The following is a 23,576-nucleotide window of genomic DNA, read 5'->3' as shown; positions in this document are numbered from 1 at the left end:
TCTTATATCGCCCTCTATAACCAGCTCAGCTGTTACATTACTGGACATTAGATCAGACACTGAAGAAAGACAATCAGCAGTACCGGGCGCGTGCCGGGCCGGCTGCCTGATACACTGTCTTTGATGATATCTACATTCAATTATTAAGGATCCTACAATTAAATGTGGCATAGTTTTAGGTAAGTTGTTGTTCAGTAAATAACTACTAAAAGTGGTAAAATGTTAGGCCTAATGACATTGTATTTGCACAGATTTGTCAAGTGCTTGAGTCAATTGCCAAATTACCGTATATTTCGGTGTATAAGTCGCACTTTTGACATGCAAATTTGACCTCTAAATTAAAAGGGTGCGTCTTTATATACACCGAACATAAATGCCTCACCATACAGATTGTACATAAAAAGATTTGTTCATTATGGAGCTGTTTTAGGCGCTCCGATAAAATTTCATTTGTAAACGTTTACGATTGAAACGGGGGATAGTTGTCTGGGATGTAGTTGTCTGGGATGTAGTAGTCCGGGGGAGGTTGTCCGGGGGGCGGAGGGGGGGGGGGGTGGAGGGGGGTTGTCCGGGGGGTTGTCTGGGGGTGTTGTTGTCCGGTGTGGAGGGGGGGGAAGGTGTTGTTGTCCGGGGGAGGGAGGTTGTTGTCCGAGGGGTGGGAGGTTGTTGTCCGGGGGGTTGTTGTCCAGGGGATTGTTGTCCGGGGATTGTTGCCCGGGGGATTGTTGTCCGGGGGATTGTTGTCCGGGGGGATTGTTGTCCGGGGGATTGTTGTCGTCCGGGGTATTGTTGTCGTCCGGGGTTATTGTTGTCGTCCGGGGTTATTGTTGTCGTCCGGGGTTATTGTTGTCGTCCGGGGTTATTGTTGTCGTCCGGGGTTATTGTTGTCGTCCGGGGGGATTGTTGTCGTCCGGGGGGATTGTTGTCGTCCGGGGGGATTGTTGTCGTCCGGGGGGATTGTTGTCGTCCGGGGGGATTGTTGTCGTCCGGGGGGATTGTTGTCGTCCGGGGGGATTGTTGTCGTCCGGGGGGATTGTTGTCGTCCGGGGGATTGTTGTCGTCCGGGGGATTGTTGTCGTCCCGGGGATTGTTTTCGTCCCGGGGATTGTTGTCGTCCGGGGGATTGTTGTCGTCCGGGGATTGTTGTCGTCCGGGGGATTGTTGTCGTCCGGGGGATTGTTGTCGTCCGGGGGGATTGTTGTCGTCCGGGGGATTGTTGTCGTCCGGGGGGATTGTTGTCGTCCGGGGGATTGTTGTCGTCCGGGGATTGTTGTCCGGGGGATTGTTGTCCGGGGGGATTGTTGTCCGGGGGGATTGTTGTCCGGGGGGATTGTTGTCCGGGGATTGTTGTCCGGGGGATTGTTGTCCGGGGGGATTGTTGTCCGGGGGGATTGTTGTCCGGGGGGATTGTTGTCCGGGGGGATTGTTGTCCGGGGGGATTGTTGTCCGGGGGGATTGTTGTCCGGGGGGATTGTTGTCCGGGGGGATTGTTGTCCGGGGGGATTGTTGTCCGGGGGATTGTTGTCCCGGGGAGATTGTTGTCCCGGGGAGATTGTTGTCCGGGGGGATTGTTGTCCGGGGGGATTGTTGTCCGGGGGGATTGTTGTCCGGGGGGATTGTTGTCCGGGGGGATTGTTGTCCGGGGGGATTGTTGTCCGGGGGGATTGTTGTCCTAAGGGGGTTGTTGTCCTAAGGGGGTTGTTGTCCTAAGGGGGTAGTTGTCCTAAGGGGGTAGTTGTCCTAAGGAGGTAGTTGTCCTAAGGAGGTAGTTGTCCGGGTAGTAGTTGTCCGGGGGTTAGTTGTCTAGGAGGTGTCCTAGAACCTCTGAGGCTGGGCGCGGCCGAGCCTAGGTAAGAAAAAACCTAAATAAAGGACGCCGTTGTAGATATAACAAAATATATTATTACAATTAATATTGATTACAATTTAAAAAAACATTGTTTTGATGAAATATAAAGTGCGTCTTATACATCGACGATATAAAAAATACCGATATTTTACTCTCAGTTAGGGGGTGCGTCTTATACACAGGTGCGACTTATACACCGAAATATACGGTACACACTGTGACTGTTCCTCCTTCATCTTGTATTGGGGCAGTAACAAAGTGCGAGGCAGCGAGGCAAGCGAGGAATGCGCGGCAAAAAGTCACAATTTTATGCGAGGCATCGTTTTGCCATCATCAAAAAATGCGAGGCATCATTTTATCATTTCTCAAAATTGCGAGGCAGGAAATCACCGAAATTGAAGTAGCCTAGCTAGTAGGCTAGTTCCCTTTTGCACCTGCCTTGTATTTTAACTCGAAATTTGTTAACCATGCTTTATCGTGAATACCACACCTTAGAATTAGTAGGCCTACTTTAATGAAGAATAAATCCGTTAAATTGGTGATTTTACAGACGTTTTTCTCGCATACGGTTCGCGAATTTCGCACACTCAATGTTCAATAATTTGGTTTCTATGGAACGTCAAAAGAGCAAAATTAGTTAGAGGGCTAAAAACTCTGTGGAATCTATATTTTTAACGCATTATTTGGTGAAGATTTTGTCAGTCAGTAAGGAAAAATGTTACTGTTGATACTGTACACGGTTTCGTTAATCTTTTAAAGAATAAAATAGAACAATTCATCATAATATCCTTAGTAGGATGTCCTGGTCTAGGCTAGGTAGTGATGTTGATTTAGGATCGATTATTATTCTTTGAAAACAGAACAGTAGGCCTACAGTATCAGCAGTAACATTATTACAGTATTTTTATTGACAGATTAACAAATATATTGAAATAAAACATGTTTTTCACCAATAAATGCATGAGAAATTGACGCATTCCACTGAGTTTTAGTCCTCTATTATCGTAGAAACAAAAATATTGAACATGTGTGAAATTCGCGAACAGTGTGCAAGGAACACGCCTGTAAAATCATTAATTTAAGGATTTATTTGTTACTTTTTATGTGATTCTTTCAAGTTTCATTAAAGTACTCATGAGGTATACTTCTAATGTGTGGTATTCACACGATAAAGCTAGTTATCAAATTTGGAGTACAACTACAAATACAAGCGAAGGAAACTAGCGCCAGGTTTATTAGTACGTACATGGACAACAATAAATAAAAATCGTAATATACCTAGCCTACTAAAACATGAATAGTGTATCATTATTAAAATATTACACCAATTATTATTATATAAAAATTGATTAAATTATTTTCTGCATAGGCCTCTAGGTTAGGGCTAAGCATACTGTATTAGCTAAAGTTTAATTTTAGGCCTAGTATTACGATTGTCGGACGCGTAAGTCTTTCTCACACGCGCTCCAGAATTCTCTCGCAATTTTTTTTCTTTGCGGCATGTTATTTGATCGGCATATCAGTTACCTTTTATTCACCGCCAGTTATTGAACTCCTGGCCATCGCTGTTCATTTTATTTGAATACAATAGTTATTTGCGTTTTTAGAGGTCAAAAGGTTATTGACCTTTTACAAAAACCTCAATTTTTTTCTTAAAAAAGTAATATACAAATGTGTTATGCCATTTTCGTGGATGCATTTGATAAAAATTGCGATTGTCTGTACCTATCAACATATGAAATATGAAAATTAATGTTAAATAGAAAAATTTATATTTAAATTATGTAGGCTTTTTTTTGGAAAATGATTCTTGATAAAATGTAATCAATAACAATTTAAGCGTATAACCCATAGTTTTATAATCGTCTAAATAACGTTAGTACCAATATGTAGAATATATATTTTGTACTCATATACATTCCAAAACAATGACAGCTATTTACATAACTAGAGGTCAAAGGTCATTGACCTTTTTACAAAAACTCATTTTTCATAAAGTATCGGTAAACTTCAATGTCATTATATGCCATAATTTTGGATGAATTTGATGAAAATTGTGTTTTCCTGTACATATGGACATATGAAATTGATGTTTACCAGAAGAATGGTTAAAATGCATTATGATTATTGTTACAGTATTGAAAATGATTCTTGATGAAAAGTAATCATTACAAATGTTTGTGGTATGGAGTAAACTGTATAACCCGTAGTTTTACAATCATCTAAATACTTTTCGTACCAATGTGTATAAAACACATTTCCTACTCGTATACATTTAAAACTAATTAATGCAACAGTTATTACGTAACTAGGGGTCATAAGGTCATTGACTTTTGCATTCATTGAAATCCATTATCGGTATATTATCATTCTTTAATGATTCTTGACAATTCGATTTTAGTATCAACATGTATAGCCTATATTCAAATAGAAAAGGACTCAGATGTAACTTCATCAGTATCACTTTCTTGTAAATTCCCATTAGCACAATGCAAGCCTTTGCATTCACCACATGCAGGCGAACATGGAAGACCATATTTTATGCAGCTGCATCGTCGTGTATTGCATCCTTTATTGCAGTTACACCTGATTGCTTCCAGGAGATACTCAGGTGCTAGCTTTAAGTCTGTGTGTAGAGGGATCATGTTTCCATCACCTAACTTCCATCCCCAATCCTCAGCACACAAATCGACTCCACTCCATTGCTGAACTTGATGATAAGTATGTTGGCTGTGGTACTGAGCTGATGATGAAGTTGGCGGTAAGATGCGAGGTTGTACAAAATTTGTGCTAGATGAAACCTTCTTGTAGAAATGCTGGAGTCGAAGAGCATTCAACGTTTCTCCTGGTCGTCCATTGTACAGGCACACTAAAGCATTCTCTCCAGCTACCACGATGTCATCCTTTGTGGCTTGTGTGCGTCTGAAGACTGTAGCCTGTTGTCGGAAATAAGGATGACTTGAGCTTTTTTAGAGCCACTGGTTTTCCAATGCCAAAGACTCTGGATGTCGTGTCACATCCCAGTATTGCATGAGCAAATAGAAGGTTATCACAGATGTGAACAATGTAAACAAGTTACGCCCTCTGTTAGATGCTTGGCGAATGCACAAAATAAACAAGGTTTTCGAAGTAATAAATTGAATATAAAATTACGTTTTTTTAGTAATTTATTATATATATTATATCAACATTGTCAATATCAATAAAATACGGATTGTTAAACACCTTTAAAAATTTGATAAATACCCCAAAAAAATGAATATGAATTTGGTCTAAAGTGAGATGTTTCGGCCCACAAAGTGGGAGGTTTCAGCCTAAAAGTGGGCCGAATCATCCCACTAAAAGCGGGCCGAATAGTCCCGGGCCGAATCGTCTCAGGGCCGAATCGTCCTGGAACCGGTTAAATCATGATCAATTTAATAATTACAGATTTTCAAAGATAATAATACAACTAGAATTTAATTCGTCACTTTGACGTATTATAGGTGATCATTTTTATAAATTTATTGACATTAATATTTTTTAAACATGCACGTATGTTAACATACGATCGGAAAATGTTGATGTATGCCATCCTTTTATACGCTTATAGTGCTTAGTTGTGCCTATTATATGTCATATCACATTATGTACAGTATACTGTATATCTATATACAGTGTAGCATTGGTGAAATTACGGACACACATCATGTTCTAAGTTTTTGGCACTGATGACATTATCAAAATAAACTTGTGGATACCAATATCAAAAGATAATGAATTGAGCAATAAAATATAACAATTGAAAGAAAATTTGGTACGTAGAAGCGCGGTGCGCGCTCTTTAAAATGTGTATAACTTTGACGAAAGAGATGAAAAAACTACTTTTTACCTTCAACTGGCCATATGATAACTTCTTAACATTCGATAGGCTTAATTTTTATATGCATTCAAATCTACATTTCACCAGCTCTCATAATAAGTTATAAACATCAAGGTCAACTTTAATTGAGAAGAGCTGTAAGGTATTCAACTATACATTGTAGGTGAAATTACGTAACCACCGTTATTTAAATTTTAAGACGTGATGATGTCATCCAAATTGAAAATATTGGCAACTCATAAGTAACATAATTGGTTGAGGTAGAATATATTACAAATTAAAAGAAAATCGATCACAGATAAGCGAGTTCCGCTCTGTTGAATATGGTGGTCTATGACAAAAGGGGAAAAACCCCTATTTTAAAAATTCATGTGGCCAAATGATGACGTCATACCATTTTGTACGTCTAATGTGTATATACATTTATATCTACAACTCATTGGCTTCCATAATAAGTTAAAAAAGTTGGGGGTCACCGTGCATTCTGAAGAATTATTTTCATTTGAAAAATGCCTTATTTTTTACCATTTTTAGCACTTTTGTACAATTATTGTGCGCATTTTGTCATTTTTAACGTTCTCGTATAGCACTATTTTAAGTCAAAATGGACTCAAATTTGGTGAATGTACCAAGTAAGATGAGTAGAATGCAGTTTGTACAAAAAATTGTATTTTTTACGCTTTCTATGTACGCATGCGCAAAAACATGTTTTTGCGCAGTAATTTTTTAAAACACGCAAATGGCCTAATTCATGCTCTAAATTGATCAAAACGTAATTTTGAGCTTTTTAAATTTTTAACGTGCGATTTCACGCACATGACCCAACGTGCACATGCGTTTTTATATGCTAATATTATTACCCTTGACCTGAAGTTTACGTGGAGTGAATTTCATTAATATGTGATAATGAATTATGGAGATATGATTGATAATGTGATTTTACAAAATGGCGTATAAATGACGTCACGGATGAGTGATCACGCTGAAAAGCCTATTAGGACTAAGGTAAAGTATTTGAAAGACATTGTGAAATTTTTGCGATCATTGCCATTCAACTTTTTGAGATAATTGTTACACAAAAAGTGTACAGAAAGAAGAAGATTATTTTAATGCAAGTACAACTAGACATGAAACTCGTCAATTTGACGAGTTAGTTATCCGCTCGACAAACGCCACGTGCACGTCATACGTTGGAATATTGCACACAGAAAAAGATTATGGCATTATGACCTGAACTGAAGAATATCATATGTTGTTAGTGCTGAATGCTGTATATTTTGTGTCATATACTATTTACAGTATACTGTACAGTATAATCTGTATACATATTACATACAGTGTAGAATAGGTGAAATTACGGGTCCCGCCATTTATTCCAATTTTTAACATGGTGACGGTATCAAAATGAAACACTAATATAGCAATTACGGAAGATAATTATCTCAGCAACAACATATTAACGTGTAGAAGAAATTTGAATACGTAAAATATAGATGCGCGCTCTTTTAAATGTGACGCAAAATATGAAAATACAACTTTTTTTATTTAACGTCACAACATCTGATTGGCAAAATATTCACATGAATTCGTATCTACAATCTAATAGCTTCCAGAAAACGTTTTAATCATGATTATCATTTTTGATCCTGAAGAGCTATAATAGATTCAAAATTGGCATTATTTTGACAATATTTTATAACTTTTTCAACTAAAATGCGCGCAAATGGTCTAAATCAACGTGTTCGTATGACGTCATTTTAATTTGAAATTATGTCAATTTTTTTTAAAATGACTAGGAAAGGCTGTAAAATCATAATTCAAGAGAAAAACACATGACTTTCATTCTCCGTGCGCACTTTACGCGTAAAATTTTTCGCGCGCGTGGGAATTTTTGACATGCTCAAAATGTCATGATCAGCGTAGAAAGTTGATTAGAAATTAATTTTGCGCATTTTGAAATTTTAAATGCGCGTGCGCGCGTAACTTCTTGTGAAACATGCCATTTTTAATCCATAGAAAGTTTGCCCTTGATTTGAATTAAATTTTCACTAAGTGTCAATACTAAATGACTTTTGGTTTTTAATCTATGATCAATCATTGAAATTCATAAAATTGCGCGTAAGTCACGTTGCGCAACTCTGATGTCATTCAAAAATAGGAGGTGCACAAGTTCACGTAAATGTCGATATGTTGACAAAGTTACGATATGTTCTGTTTACACGTTTTTGAGAAACGCGACGCACAAAAATGACAGAAGGAAAGAAGTATAATACAGAAAACTAGATTTGAACTCGTCACTTTGACGAGTTCGGGTTATCCGCGCAAACGCAACATGCACATACTTAACTATATGAACCTCGACAATTATTATGCCATCCTATGACATGAAATAAATATGTTTACAGTGCTGAATTGTACCTATTATGTAGCATACACCATATTACAGTATTTTACAGAATAAACTGTATATGTTATATACAGTGTAGCATAGATAAAAATTACGAGACTCATCTTTTAAATCTAATTATTAACACGATGACGTCATCAAATTGACATATAAAGATAACAATTTTAGAAGATAATTATCTAAATAATTACATTAAAACAAATTTGAAGAATTTTGGGCACGTAAAAGTGAGATGCGCTCTCGTTTAAACGCAATGAACTTTTACGCAAGAGATGAAAATATGACTTTTTGAATTCAACTGGCCATATGATGACGTCACAACATCTGATTGGCAAAATATTCACATGAATTTGTATCTACAATCCAATAGCTTCCAGAAAACGTTTTAATCATGATTATCACTTTTTATTCTGACGAGCTATAACAGATTGAAATTTACTGTAAAGATGAAAATAGGTGACCCACGTTATTTACATTTTTAGACATGATAATGTCATAAAAAAATAAAATATTTTTAAGTCATGCGAAAGATAGTTGATTGACCTAGACAGTATTAAAATATCTGAGGAAATGGAATACGTATAAGCGAGATGCGCTCTATTTAATGTGATGAGCAATAACGAAAAAGTAAAAAATCCTATATTTTACATTCGTGTGGCCATACGATGACGTCATAACATCCGAGGGGTAAAGATTCTGCATGAATTCATATCTACAACATATCTGCTTACATATTAAATTTAAAAAATTGGGGGTCGTGGATGATCCTGAGGAGCTATAATAGATTAAAAATAGGCATAATTTTGACAATATTTTGTCACTTTTGCAACTAAAACGCGCGCAAATGGTCTAAATCAACGTGTTCGTATGACGTCATTTTAATTTGAAATGATGTCAATCTTTTTAAAAATGACTAAGAAAGGCTGTAAAATCATAATTCAAGAGAAAAACACATGATTTTTATGCTCCGTGCGCACCTTACGCATAATTTTGTTCGCGCGCGTGGGAATTTTTGACATGCTCAAAATGTCATGATCAGCGTAGAAAGTTGATTAGAAATTAATTTTGCGCATTTTGAAATTTTAAATGCGCGTGCGCACGTAACTTCTTGTGAAACATGCCATTTTTAATCCATAGAAAGTTTGCCCTTAATGTGACTTAAATTTTCCCCAAGTGTCAATACAAAATGACTTTTGGTTTATAATCTATGATCAATCATTAAAATTCATAAAATCGCACGTAACTTACGCTGCGCGACTCTAACGTCATATAACGAAATTTCTTGCACATCTACAGCTACAGGTTAATCTTATGACAAAGTTATGCAATCTTATGTTGACCATAATTAGAGATACGCTGCGAACAAAATTCCGGGAAAGAAAGAAGAATAACAAAGATGACTAGATTTGAACTCGTCACTTTGACGAGTTCGGGTTATCCGCGCAAACGCAACATGCACATACTTAACTATATGAACCTCGACAATTATTATGCCATCCTATGACATGAAATAAATATGTTTACAGTGCTGAATTGTACCTATTATGTAGCACTAGCATACACCATATTACAGTATTTTACAGAATAAACTGTATATGTTATATACAGTGTAGCATAGACAAAATTACGAGACCCATCTTTTAAATCCAATTATTAACACGATGACATCATCAAATTGACATATAAAGATAACAATTTTAGAAGATAATTATCTAAAAATTTACATTAAAACAAATTTGAAGAATTTTGGGCACGTAAAAGTGAGATGCGCTCTCGTTTAAACGCAATGAACTTTTACGCAAGAGATGAAAATATGACTTTTTGAATTCAACTGGCCTCATTTTAAGTTTGAGGCTAATTCCGATGTTATAATTTGACTTTTATCGCTTATCTGGTCGCTAAGTAACATATTATACTGATACATATAAGTTTTGGAGCATTTAAGGTACTTTTACTACTGTTTTTTAGCCTCAACTCTGTGTCTATTCGAGCTAGCCTCATGGCTACCAACACAAAGGAAGCTCCCGCCACTAACGCAGGCAAGGCAACAAGACATTCCAAGGCATTGTCTGACGTGATAAGTAGTCCGGATCTAGCCAGATTTATTGAGGACAGCGTTAGGAAGGCATTCGAAGGTCCATTAATAGCTGATCTTATAAGCAAACAAGTATCCGTAGCCCTCGAAAGTCATAATTTCGCCGATGCAATTAATAGGTCTGTAAACAAGATCATGGCGAAAACAATGGATAGGCTCGACCACCTGGAAAGTCAAATTTTCGATTGTGAGAATAAAATGGCTGATATGTCATGCAACATTGCGTCTGAAAATTCCTTTATGGATGAAATACAGAGGCAGATAAAAAAACAAGGTGAACTTATTGACGACTTAGAACAATACTCAAGGCGAAATTGTTTGAGAGTGTTTGGAATACCTGAAACTAAACAAGACGATACAGACCAAATCGTACTTGACCTAGCAAGCAGTAAACTGGGAGTTAATATTACCAATCTAGATATTGACAGGTCCCATAGAACCGGACCCAGGAATGGAAATGCACGCAGACCCAGACCCATCATTGTAAAATTTACATCCTACAGGAGTAGGAAGAAAGTTATATCTGCACGCAGGAAGCTCAAAGGATGTGGTATCTCAATACAAGAGGACCTGACTCTGATGAAGCGTAACCTACTTGCTAAGGCCAAACAACACCCAAAAATAAAAAATGTTTGGTCAATAGATGGGAGAATTTCGGCAACAGTGGACAAGAACGACAGGGAAGTAATTATTTCTATTTCTTCACTAACTGAACTTGACAAAATCTGAACTTCTTCAAATTAAATACTAACTTTTTTACTTTACAGACGTTTTTTTTTTTTTTTTTTTTATTACATTACAGCACTGGTTCCCGTTACTGTATCCTGAACAATGTTTTATCTTGCTTGAACAATTGATTTATTTCACCTCACCATTAATGCTGGTGTACTCCATTGACACCGGTTTTGATGGTTTGTTGAACTTAATATAAATGTATATCTCTCTATGACTCAGTTATTATTATTACTAAGAGTACTGTTTCCAATTTTTCACATTTTAAAGTGACCTTTAAAGATAATTTTTTTGTTTACATCGCTAGTCTACTCCATGTTTCGACCTTCCTGTTTAGTTTTGTGTGTGTCTGTGTAAACAAAACCAAATGAACCTACCTACTGGAAATAACAATGATAAACAAAACCGATTAGATAATCAAATTTTTAATCCTTATTCATCATATGATAAACATGAACAAAATCTCAACCCAGATTCCTATTTTTTTTCTTCCAGCCAAACAAATTGTGAATACTACCAACCTGAACAAATCGCCTGTCTAAGTGAAAGTGACAATCATAAACAAATATTTTCTTCCCTCCATATCAATGCCCGAAGCTTACTACATAATATAAATAACATTCAAATATTATTAAAATCCCTTAACCATAACTTTGATGTAATTGGTATTACAGAAACTTGGTTAAAGGATGATAATCCCCTAGCACAAATTGAACACTATTCCTTTATTCATAAGAACAGACCTGGGAGGGCTGGTGGAGGTGTTGGCTTTTATATCCGAAATGGTATTAAATTTAAAGAAAGGGTCGATCTACTATCTGATAGTTCCGTATACGAATCACTTTTTATCGAAATTGAAAGAAAATCTGGGAAAAGTATTATTGTTGGTGTCATCTACAAGGCCCCCTCTTTAGATGCAAATAACTTTATTGAATCGTTTGACGCCTTATTAAACAACTTGTCCAGTGAAAACAAACATATTTATTTATTGGGGGATTTTAATATTGACATTTTAAAACATCAGTCCAATAATCAGTCAAGACACTTTGTCAACTTACTATTTAGTAATTTCTTCCTTCCTTTAATCCACAGACCCACCCGTATTACACAAACCTCCTCAACGTTAATTGATAACATAATTACCAACAATATTGAATTCCCTAATATTAATGGACTGATCTACAGCGATATTAGTGACCACCTACCAATTTTTAATATTACATCACTTTCTACCAATTCACACGACAAATGCCCAAATTCCCCAAAATCATTTCGTAAGATCAATAACACCACCATAAATAACTTTAGAGAAGAACTTGAGAGAGTGTCTTGGACCGATATTTATTTAACTGACGATCCTACCCCTGCATTTTCCTCCTTTGAAACAAAATTTAAACAGTTATTTAATAAGCATTTTCCATTTGAAGATCGGGTTAATAAACATAAAAAACTTAAGACTTGGATGACCAATGGACTCATTACTTCCGTCAAACATAAACATAAACTGTACTCTAAATCTCTAAAATTCCCAACTAATAGAAATATAATTGAATACAAAAAATTTCGAAATAAACTAAATTCTGTAATAAAAAAAGCTAAAAAGGATTATTATGAAGATCAATTTTACCAAAAAAGAGATGACATTAAAGGTACTTGGAAAATTATAAACACCTTAATTAAAAAACGTGTAGTGAGTGATCACGGTGAATCTGTAATTGACTGCGGGGGTAATCTTACAGATGACCCTACTACCATTTCCAACCACTTTAATAATTATTTCGTAAATATTGGGCCTAATCTCGCATCAAACATTAATACTTCTAATGTAAACTATAAAACTTATCTTCCCCCTCCTATCCTTAATTCTATATTTCTCAGTCCTGTTATCAGCGATGAGATAATCGACTTAGTTAAAAATTTCAAAAATGACAAATCCCCTGGCATTGATGATATAAGTCCATCTATTATCAAACAAGTTATTCATCAAATATCAGATCCCCTATGCTATATTTTTAACTTATGTTTATCAAACGGTTTCTTTCCCGATAGTCTCAAGTTAGCAAAAGTTACCCCGATCTTCAAATCCGGTGATAAACACGACCCTGGAAATTACCGCCCCATTTCAGTACTGCCAATCTTCTCCAAAATTCTTGAACGTCTTATTTATGACAGAACATATACATTTCTTCAGCAGAATAACATATTATACAAAAATCAATTTGGCTTCCGTAAGGATCATAACACATCTATTGCACTTCTTAAATTAACAAACGAGATTGTACAAGCATTTGAAAAAAACAAATTAGCAATTGGCCTTTTTATCGATCTTTCCAAAGCATTTGACACAATAGACCATGATATCCTAATGACAAAATTATTTAATTATGGAATCCGTGGCCCTGCGTATAATCTTTATAAAAGTTATCTGACCAACCGTTACCAATGCACTAAATTTAAACAATCCATATCCGATCTCCAACCCATTACATGTGGAGTCCCTCAAGGATCCCTGTTAGGCCCTCTACTGTTCTTGCTATATATAAATGATATTTACCGATCCTCAAATTTACTTTCATTCCTTTTATATGCAGACGATACCACCCTCCTATATACTGACACAAATTTAGACTCGCTCCTTAAAGTTACCATTGATAGCATACCCAGCATCCTTGATTACTTTTCTGCAAACAAGCTCTCCGTAAATTTTAAGAAGTGCAATTTTATGATTTTTCGGAATTCGCCCAAACCACTAGTAGGATGCCCAAACCAACTCCAGTTTGGCACTTACCAAATACCATTAGTGAATAAAACAAAATTTCTTGGGGTCTATTTAGATAGTAGATTGACCTGGAAAGCCCATATTAACGAAATCGAAAACAAAATATCTAAAAGTTCTGGTATTATTTTTAGACTTTCAGCATTTATTCCTCAAAACATCCTTCGTACTATATATTGCTCCCTTATTCTTCCTTATCTCCACTATTGCAATATTGTCTGGGGGAACACTTATCCGTCGTACCTAAACAAACTTCTTTTACTACAAAAAAAATGTATTAGAAACATTTCAAACTCGCCTCCAAGAGCCCACTCAGATCCGTTGTTTGCATCCCTTTCCCTTTTAAAAATTTACGATATAAATTGCCTTCAACAATGTATTTTTGTATACTCTTGGTTAAATTCCCTAATCCCCGCTCAATTTCGACCCCTGTTCAAATTCAATTTCAACTATCATAGTCATAACACAAGAACCTCAAATAAAATACATATTCCATTACACAAAACACTATCTTTCCAACATAACATTCAGTTTTCAGGGCCAAAATATTGGAACAACTTACCCAAACACATAACTGAATCGCCAACAAAAAAACATTTCACTTTTAAGCTAAAAAGGCATCTATTATCCACATATAATCACTGAATCCTAAATAATATTAATTCAAATTTCATTGATATTTTCAATCGGTTTTTTTTGTTTACTTTGGTTTTTTTTATGATTTTTTGATATTTTTTATTTTTTGGCAGCCCACCACAAGTTTACACTTTCTGGGGTTCGCCTCTCTTATTTAAAATTGTTTTTTTACAAACACTGTTAATAGAAAAGAGAAGAGAAATAAATGTTCTGAAATGAAATATGATGACGTCACAACATCTGATTGGCAAAATATTCACATCAATTCGTATCTACAATCCAATAGCTTCCAGAAAACGTTTTAATCATGATTATCACTTTTTATTCTGACGAGCTATAACAGATTGAAATTTACTGTAAAGATGAAAATAAGTGACCCACGTTATTTACGTTTTTAGACATGATGACGTCATAAAAATTAAAATATTTTTAATTCATGCGAAAGATAGTTGATTAACGTAGACAATATTAATATTTTGGGGGAAATGGAATACGTATAACCGAGAAGCGCTTTGTTGAATTTGATGAGCAATAACGAAAGAGTAAAAAATCCTTTTACATTCGTGTGGCCATACGATGACGTCATAACATCCGAGTGGTAAAGGTTCTGCATGAATTCATATCTACAACATGTCTGCTTACATATTAAATTAAAATAATTGGGGGTCGTGGATGATCCTGAGGAGCTATAATAGATTAAAAATAGGCTTAATTTTGACAATATGTTGTCACTTTTGCGCGCGCAAATGGTCTAAATCAACGTGTTCGTATGACGTCATTTTAATTTGAAATGATGTAAATCTTTTTTAAAATGACTAAGAAAGGCTGTAAAATCATAATTCAAGAAAAAAACACATGATTTTCATGCTCCGTGCGCACCTTACGCATAATTTTTTTTCGCGCGCGTGGGAATTTTTGACATGTTTAAAATGTCATGATCAGCGTAGAAAGTTGATTAGAAATTAATTTTGCGCATTTTTAAATTTTAAATGCATGTGCGCGCGTAACTTCTTGTGAAACATGTCATTTTTAATCCATAGAAAGTTTGCCCTTGATATGACTTAAATTTTCACTAAGTGTCAAAACAAAATGACTTTTGGTTTATAATCTATGATCAATCATTGAAATTCATAAAATCGCGCGTAACTTACGTTGCGCGACTCTAACGTCATATAATGCTTTGTAAAGGAACTGGTTAAAGCCAGTAGTCAGCGCCGTGATATGAGGCTGTGATTAGGCACTAGTATTTATTTAGTGTGATTTTTGTGTCAATGCTAAGAAATACCATGTTTCATCAGGGCTCAAAATTTACTATTTTTTTAATCCACTAACAAACCTTTGCTCTGTACTGTTTGTGCTTTTTTCTCAGTTTATATGTGCACTTTGGAGGAGCTGCTTTATAAATCCAGGATATTATTATTGTTACTAACTATCAAGCAAGCAATTTTTTTTTTTACGAAAAGAATGAATTAAACAGAATTGAAAGATTAAGCCTTTCCTACTACCATATAAAAATTCCTATTTAAAAAAACTAGTTTCAAAGTCTACTAGCTGGTGGGATTTTTATTTTAGTAGGTAGATTAGTTTTGCCAAAAAAAAGAATATTCTTTTTTTTTTGCTTTATTATTAATATAATTTCAGCATATTTTAGTACATTCACAATAACTGAACAGTGAACATTCTCATGTATAGATTTGATATTTCTTCTTAAAATTGGAAGTTATTATATTGGCAACTTTTCATCTGTACCTTATATTTTACAGAAAATGGCAATTGTAGATTTTACAGGCCAGTTTCATCGTCCTCCGGACATTATGTTGGACCAATCAGTTAAACAATCTTCTCCCAAACTGAGCACTCCTCAGTCACTCCCTAGTGAACTTACTTTTGAAACTCCTGAACAACCAGGACAATTAAGAGGTGTCGGTGAAGAAGAACAAGTATCATCAGAAATTGTTGAATCAGGTACAGTTTTGTCATTTTAGAATATATTAAAAGTCATTAGCGCTTATATTATTCTAGTGTCATTTGTTTATCACCACCATTTTGTTTCTTTTACAGTTATAGTAACAGGTCGTACTGATGCATCTGAAAAAGAACTTCTGTACATATCAAGCAAGAGCATCCCAAGAAGAACTAAGGGAGGAAGTTACCAGAACAAAGATACGCAGCAGAAACAGGTATGAGTTACATTTTTTCAACAATTACCACCTAAATATAGAAATAAATCATTGCCACCATCACCCATCCCCCTTAAGAAAATGTGGATGCTAATTTATAGTGAGTAATGAATCAAAACATTAACTTTCTGCTTATGTGTATTATTGTGTACACAATCAATCAGAGCTCATTATTGTTCAATATTGATAAACATATGCTTAAAAGATTTGAAAGATTAAGCCTTCTATACCTTTACTTCTACTGTATATAAAAATTCCTATTGTGTGGTATCATCACTATCATGTAATGCTGCAGAAATATTTACAGTAGGCCTGCTGTATGTACGTACATCATGTCTCCAAATCGGCTGTTTATTTCTTCTAGGCCTAACCATAAACCGGATTTTTTTTTTCACAGCATGCATACGTGATAAACAGTTTTCCTAAAATTTACATTCTAGATGATATCAGCTATATGCCTACATTGTTTAAAATATGTAATCAAATATTAGCGAGTCTATAAGTCATGGATTAATATTTTTATGGTAGGCCAAAGGTGCATGTTACGGTCAGTGTGGCCAACTATTAAAAAACATGCCAAAAAAGCTTGTTGCAGACTACGATGAATTAGTTTTTCACATAATAATGGCAGAATACCAACATATTAAAAATATTTTGTTTTTAAACCACTGATTGTTGTAGCATGTACGTTTAATTAACCATATCAACTATTACACCATAAATACACTTCTACGCCTATATTTATATGAAATATGAAAATAATATTCTGGAAAGTGTAGGCCTAAAATATAGCTGGACTGGATTATCAATGATCTAGAATGCTGTATTTTAGGAACCGTTTTTTTGTTATCGCATCTGCATGCCGTGGTACAATCTGTGAACATGGACGGACTTTATAGCCTACTCATTTTTGTATGTTATGTACATACCATAGTCGTACTTTAATACTTGATATCACTACAATATTGCTTTCAATACAATTATATACTGTATAACTGTACTATTGATGAATCAAAGATGGATATACAATTAAAAAGTCTATTTCATAAAGTGAAGACATGTCCTGACTAACCGATAAGCCAGAGAGGAGGCTTTTAAAGCAATAGCGTCCATATGGCGTTAGGAACGTGGTTAGTTTTTGGCTATCTGGGTGTAATTGCACTGACCAATAGGCAGCTTTTGCATTGAGTTTGGCGAATCAATTTGTTTGGCGAGCTTATGGTTGATCTCGTCAACAGTAGGAATCTTATGGTATGGGTGAAGTAGCGCTCTGTTTACTGTAGATGTTTGAGATCTAGACATATTCTCAAGCTTCATATTTGGTTTGGTGACGTATGCGAGTGTTTCTTCAATTTTCCGTTGTACATGTGCATCCTGTTGTACCATTTTTTGTCAAGCTCGGACTTGATTTTATCTTTTAATGTAATTGGGACTTTTCATGGTGCATCAATATGGGGTGGTACGTTATAGGATCAACAACTAGCACATGTTCACTTTCAAACTTTCCAATACGATCAAACTGAAATGGGTATAATTGTTGTGCATCCGCAATATTGTTTATCTGTGTAAGGCTTCAAATTACATTTAATGGCACAGTGTAGAGTGATAACGTTAAAACTTTCACAAGATGGGAGTCCTAGGACTGTACTATCAGGGACATTTACGACATAAAAATCAGTTTCCTGCCATTTGTTGTCTTGGTATAAAACATTTTAGTTTGTTATTCTTTATCTATGATGCAATCACTTCTTGATAATTTAAATGAATGGTGTTTACAGAACCAGATTGTAGCTAAATCTTCTAAATTATTTTTATACAGTTTTTATGTAAATGCAATACTTTCAGCTTCTGCTGCTTTATGTATATGTATGTTTTTTTTTACCTAAATAAATAAATAAGTTATTCCATGACATTCGATCGGTGAGCCATTATACAGTACAGTATGCAGTCATGTTTTTGTTGGTGTCAGGTATTCTGGTTTAAGGTTTCCATTTATGTGAATTCTGTCGGGAAACAATTGTCTGTATATTCGGAGAGGCATAGTATTTTTTTTATTGAAATTGTGAATACCGGGGCTGCTATCAAGTTGGACTTTGAGTTGCAATGCTCTTCAGTGTGTTTTGTATAAGGTGCTTTATTAATTACGCTGAATGAAAATATATCATACATTTCATATTCATTTTATTTTTATTTTATTTCAACAATATTTTATGAGGGTGGTCCATCCAGCATCAGCTGATCATTAGGGACCCTCAAACAATACAAACAGTAAATACAAAATAAACTATAAAAACTCAAAATCAACAAAGATATAAAAAATAAATATATATATATATAAATATACAGGAGGCCTACAATGAAAGAAGGATAAAAAGAAATAAAATCAGAGAGAGAGAAACAGGTGTTTTTTCAAACGAGATTTAAAGGAGAAGAAATTGTAAGAGTTACGAATGCTTAAAGGAGCATTGAAACTAAAAGAAAGTTTAAAGATTTCTGTTGTCCTATGGAGTCGATATTTTGCTTTTTATGCTGCATTCTGTTATTGCCGGTTTTTCTGCGTTGTTGGTTTCTGGGTTGCTGGTATGGCCTTGATTTGTTATCAGTGTTTGTAAATTTTGTGGTGATAAATATTTGGCCCAGCGGCCTATTTTGTTAAATGCTCCACAAGCGTCGTTTCGTGCTGGATAATTTGTCTGCCTTACTGCAGATGATCTCTGCCACAATTTCTACTCATATGTTTCTCTGTGGTGTCTCTTTGTTTTAGGTTTTGAATATATGGGTGAAGTATCCCCACATTTCTTACTGTGGCTTCTTGTGTTCTGGCAATATTCAGTGCTTGATCGAGAGTAATTGTTGCTTCATCACAGCTCAGAAGTTTTTTCTGTACTTCATTAATTGTTCTAGAATCCGTTCATCAAATTCGGAATTTACTATAGGCCAACACTGTAGCAGCAACTTGGCCTTCTGCTAACTGGTTGTTTGGCCTATATCCATGCTGAAGTTGTATTTTGTGCTTGTAGGCATAGCCTTTTTTGTTTGTTTTGTATTTTCAATCATGATATTAAATTGTTCACAATAATATCTCTGTTTCCATGATCTTTTAAAACATTCTAAAATACTGTAACACTGTATATTTCATGCCTAGCTTACATGAATAAACCGACAATAGCCCATGCTCTCTAGAGTGACGAGATCTACTTCAAAAATGAGGACAAAATAAAGGTTCCTTGAGCACCTATATAATAATAGATGAGCACGAATTATTTTTCAGGTAAGCGGCACTCAAACAAAAAAAAAAAAAAAAAACTACCAACACCATTGTTAGTTTGTTTGGTTTGGTTCTACAGTGTTTTTTCTTACTAATTGGAAAAACACATGTCGGAAATCATGACTCTGATGATAGGAAAGAGGAGAAAAGTTGCGAGAACAAAAGTTCAACGCAGAAACATCAACAGGTTAGTATGGATACTTACCACATACTGTTTAGAAAATAATTGCTACACCCATATTTTTACTATATTTATCACGATCCACAATCAGTCTTTCAGGCCTGGTGGGTTGCAATCCAGATCGGGAGCTAACCGTTAGTCTAACTAATCGCATGAGAACGCTTGACTTGGCCGATCAGTATACACTATCCAGATCGTGAACGCTAACGCTTTGAGATTGGACCTTTGTTTCATTAATAGCCAATCAGCTTTTATTATTTACTTGTCAAATCAAGGTCGCATATCATGCTGTTAATTTTTTCAAAAAGTCATTCACATCCAGTATTTTTTATTTTGTCGATGTGAAGCTCTTTCAATTTGAAAGCACTAGATCTAGGCCTAATACATATAAATCTATATTATTTTATTATAGCCTGGTGAATTTTTTTTTTACTTTGTTTTGTTCATCTTAATCAATATAAAATCATAAATAAATGGTTTTGTTTTTTGAATGGATATTAATTTTCGCCAGTTTTGCGAATCGCTAGGTTACTTATTTCGACCGCGATTTTTGTCTGAAAATACAGACTTGTGAAACACGTATAGAAATCGATTTGCAGACCGCAAACATCCGATAAGAATGACGTAGGTTATCATACCGTATTTGGCTATATGGGGCGGGCGGTATGTAAATATGGATTTCGAATCAACCAATGATCATTTTGTTTCAAAATGAAAAAGATCGAGTACGTACAGTGCTGAATGTACGATCGAGACTGAACAACTGTTGAAATATAAAATCGTGTTGTTTTGTTTATTAATTGTTTAGTCCTGGTCTAGGCCTCCTTCGTAGGCCTACTAAACTCGTACGTATGACCTGCCAAATAAAACGCCAATAAGGTACACAACAGGGCTACATCACCACACAGAACAGGACAGGGTCTGGGTGGGAATTAAATCAAATTATCTCCGCATAATAAATGATCCATTCAATGTTTGATTTGCGGAGAAGCTAGCCTATCATATCAAGACGAGTTTTCATGTTCTTGGGAAAAATCCCATCAAATGTTTACCAGACTACTAGGGCATCAGGTGCATCAATGTACCCAAGTACACATTGTCTAAACGTAACATAGCGCATGCGCATCGTCTTAGATGTTGAGTCTTTGAAATTCTGAAATATGAATATTAAAACTGCGTACGAGTGAGTAGCCAATGGCATGCAGCTGAAACTAGTCAACTGGATAATCGTATGCACCAAGAATTCTTGGTGTCAAACCACGTGACTTGTGCATGTTTCCCCAGACGGAGTATCCAAACTCAAGTAATACACGTATGAAACGCCATATGTGCAAAAATATTTATATTTTTACTAATATTAAGACAAAACTGCTTATTTTAAACAAGCTTGTGTAACACAAATAAAATCCACAAAAATATAAAACATAGGGGAAACTATAGATCGATAATTATTGGAATGTTTGATCAATAGAAATTTCTTGCCCGCACCTGGCCTTTAAATACAGTAATATAATTTTCAAAAAATGTTATAACATTATTATGTGTTCGCTGAAAGAAATAATATAAGATAGTTTCTCCTCATGTATAAACATGGCCAATTTGAGACTGCTGATTGGCTGCTGTGTGAAGTTCATTAACCTTAACAAGTTGGATACTAGATTTGAGGTTTAGCATTCCCTTTCTGGCAAACAATGATTAAGGTTTTCAATGGTCTTAATGTTAGAATGTTTTTCATATACTATTATTACCATTGCATCAATTTTGTTATTATAAAATAAATACTAAAACATGCCAATTTAGAATGGTGGAGGTGGTGATTCTTGCGATCTGAGTTTACCAAGTTCTGGTAGTTCGGGTGATGGACGAGGAGGAGGAGATGAAAAGAATAATGGTGACGAAAGAAAACAAGATAAAGAAAAAGCAGAGGAGGAAGAAGACGAAGAGGAGGAGAAAAAGAATGCAGAAGACAAAGATGAAAAATATGTTGAAAAGGTAGTAGCAGAAAAACAGATTCAAAGCAGAAATTTTAAACCAAAACATATGTATGGAGAAATGTGATATTGGCGTCTGTAACTAAGTTTAATGCAATCATCGAATATATCAAAAACCTGGAAGGGAGTCATTTTTAAAATTTTTTTTTAAAAGTTCCCTATGTGTTTTCATGTGCAAATTATGGGGAAAGTGTAAACATTGTGTTTTTTGAAGCATGCTGATTATAAAAACCCATGTTTTCAAATTTCTAAAATTCATCTTTGACCTATTTGACACTAACATTATTTCATTTAACCACAGCTTTGCGAAGATATGACCATTTTCTTTTCAGTGTGTCAAAATATTCAAATTGAGGTTAGAGGTCAAAGATGAATTTAGAAATTTGACAACATTGGTTTTTATAATCAGAATGCTACTTGTGACACATAAATTAAACCGAATATGTTGTGATAACATGTATGAAATGTTCTATTTTTAATATTTACAGGTCAGCAATGACATTCACCAGAGTCAAATAGTAGCCAACAAAGGTGTTGAGAAATGCCGACCTTTAAAGCGACGACTTCCAAGTAGTAGCTTGATTGATGGAGAACCAAGGAAAAAGAAGGTGAAGGGGGATGACAGTAATTCTCCGAAACACATGGATACTGCAGTAACACCTTCACCAGATGGGAGTCATTGTGGTGCTGCAAGTAGGTTTAAAATTTTAGTTGAACTTGTAAATTGATGTGCTTAAATGTTTCATTAACCCAGCTAAAAATGTACTCCATGAATCTGTATCTGTAGATTAGGAAACATTCTCCAGTTATATCTGACACTGAGTTAAAACCAATGATGCTTTGCATGTCAATTCCTCTCTTTTTTTATGAACTGTTTCATGTTGATCAACCAAAATATATTTTCTTTTACAGCAGATTTAGTGACAACTCGCAATGACATTGATCCTTCGAATATGAGCACAAGCCAGACAGTAAGTCCATATCAACCACACAGCGGTGACTCCATTGGGGGTATTGCAAGTGGTACATCATGTAGAAAAACACATGTCGGAAATCATGACTCTGATGATAGGAAAGAAGGGGATAGTATGGATATTTACCCACATACTGTATATAGAATTTTTTTTCATATTTTTACTATCTTTATCGCGATCAGTGTTTTACTCTGCTTATAAGCAAACAAGAATATAACTAGATTTAATTACTACAAGGGACTATGGTGAACTGACAAGTATGTCTTCAATAATGATCTACAGTAATATAATTTTGAAAAATGTTATGTAACAATATGTGCTGAAATAGTTTCTCCTCATTTATACACATGGCCAATTTGAGAGTGCTAATTAACCTTAATAAGTTGGATACCAGATTTGAGGTTTATCATTCTCTTTCTGGCAAACAATGATTAAGGTTTTCAATGCTCCTAATGTGAGAATGTTTTTCATGTTATATTATTATTACTATTGCATCAGTTTTTTTATTTAATAAATACTCAAATGATGATGGAAAGAAAAAATCTCAAGACAAAGCAGAGGAGGAAGAGGACGAAGAGGCGGAGAAAAAGAAGAATACAGAAGAGGAAGCATCTGTTAAAAAGCC

General features: G+C 35.1%; 1 protein-coding gene across 1 annotated transcript; it reads left to right on the top strand.

The window, feature by feature from the left end:
* The first annotated feature begins 71 nt into the window (after positions 1-71).
* On the top strand, positions 72-23,572 carry LOC144840081 (uncharacterized). The gene is made up of 6 exons (XM_078695744.1): positions 72-179; positions 16,121-16,322; positions 16,419-16,537; positions 21,787-21,978; positions 22,466-22,670; positions 22,890-23,572. Exons 2-6 carry the CDS (start codon positions 16,124-16,126, stop codon positions 23,150-23,152), a joined length of 978 nt encoding a protein of 325 aa, XP_078551870.1. The 5' UTR covers positions 72-179; positions 16,121-16,123; the 3' UTR covers positions 23,153-23,572.
* The last annotated feature ends 4 nt before the right edge of the window (positions 23,573-23,576 follow it).

Source organism: Antedon bifida, chromosome 4, assembly GCF_963402885.1.
Source record: "Antedon bifida chromosome 4, ecAntBifi1.1, whole genome shotgun sequence".
In the NCBI taxonomy this organism is placed as follows: Eukaryota; Metazoa; Echinodermata; class Crinoidea; order Comatulida; family Antedonidae; genus Antedon; species Antedon bifida.
The sequence above is the reverse complement of the archived record's forward strand: the minus strand, read 5'-3'. Positions and strand labels throughout refer to the sequence as shown.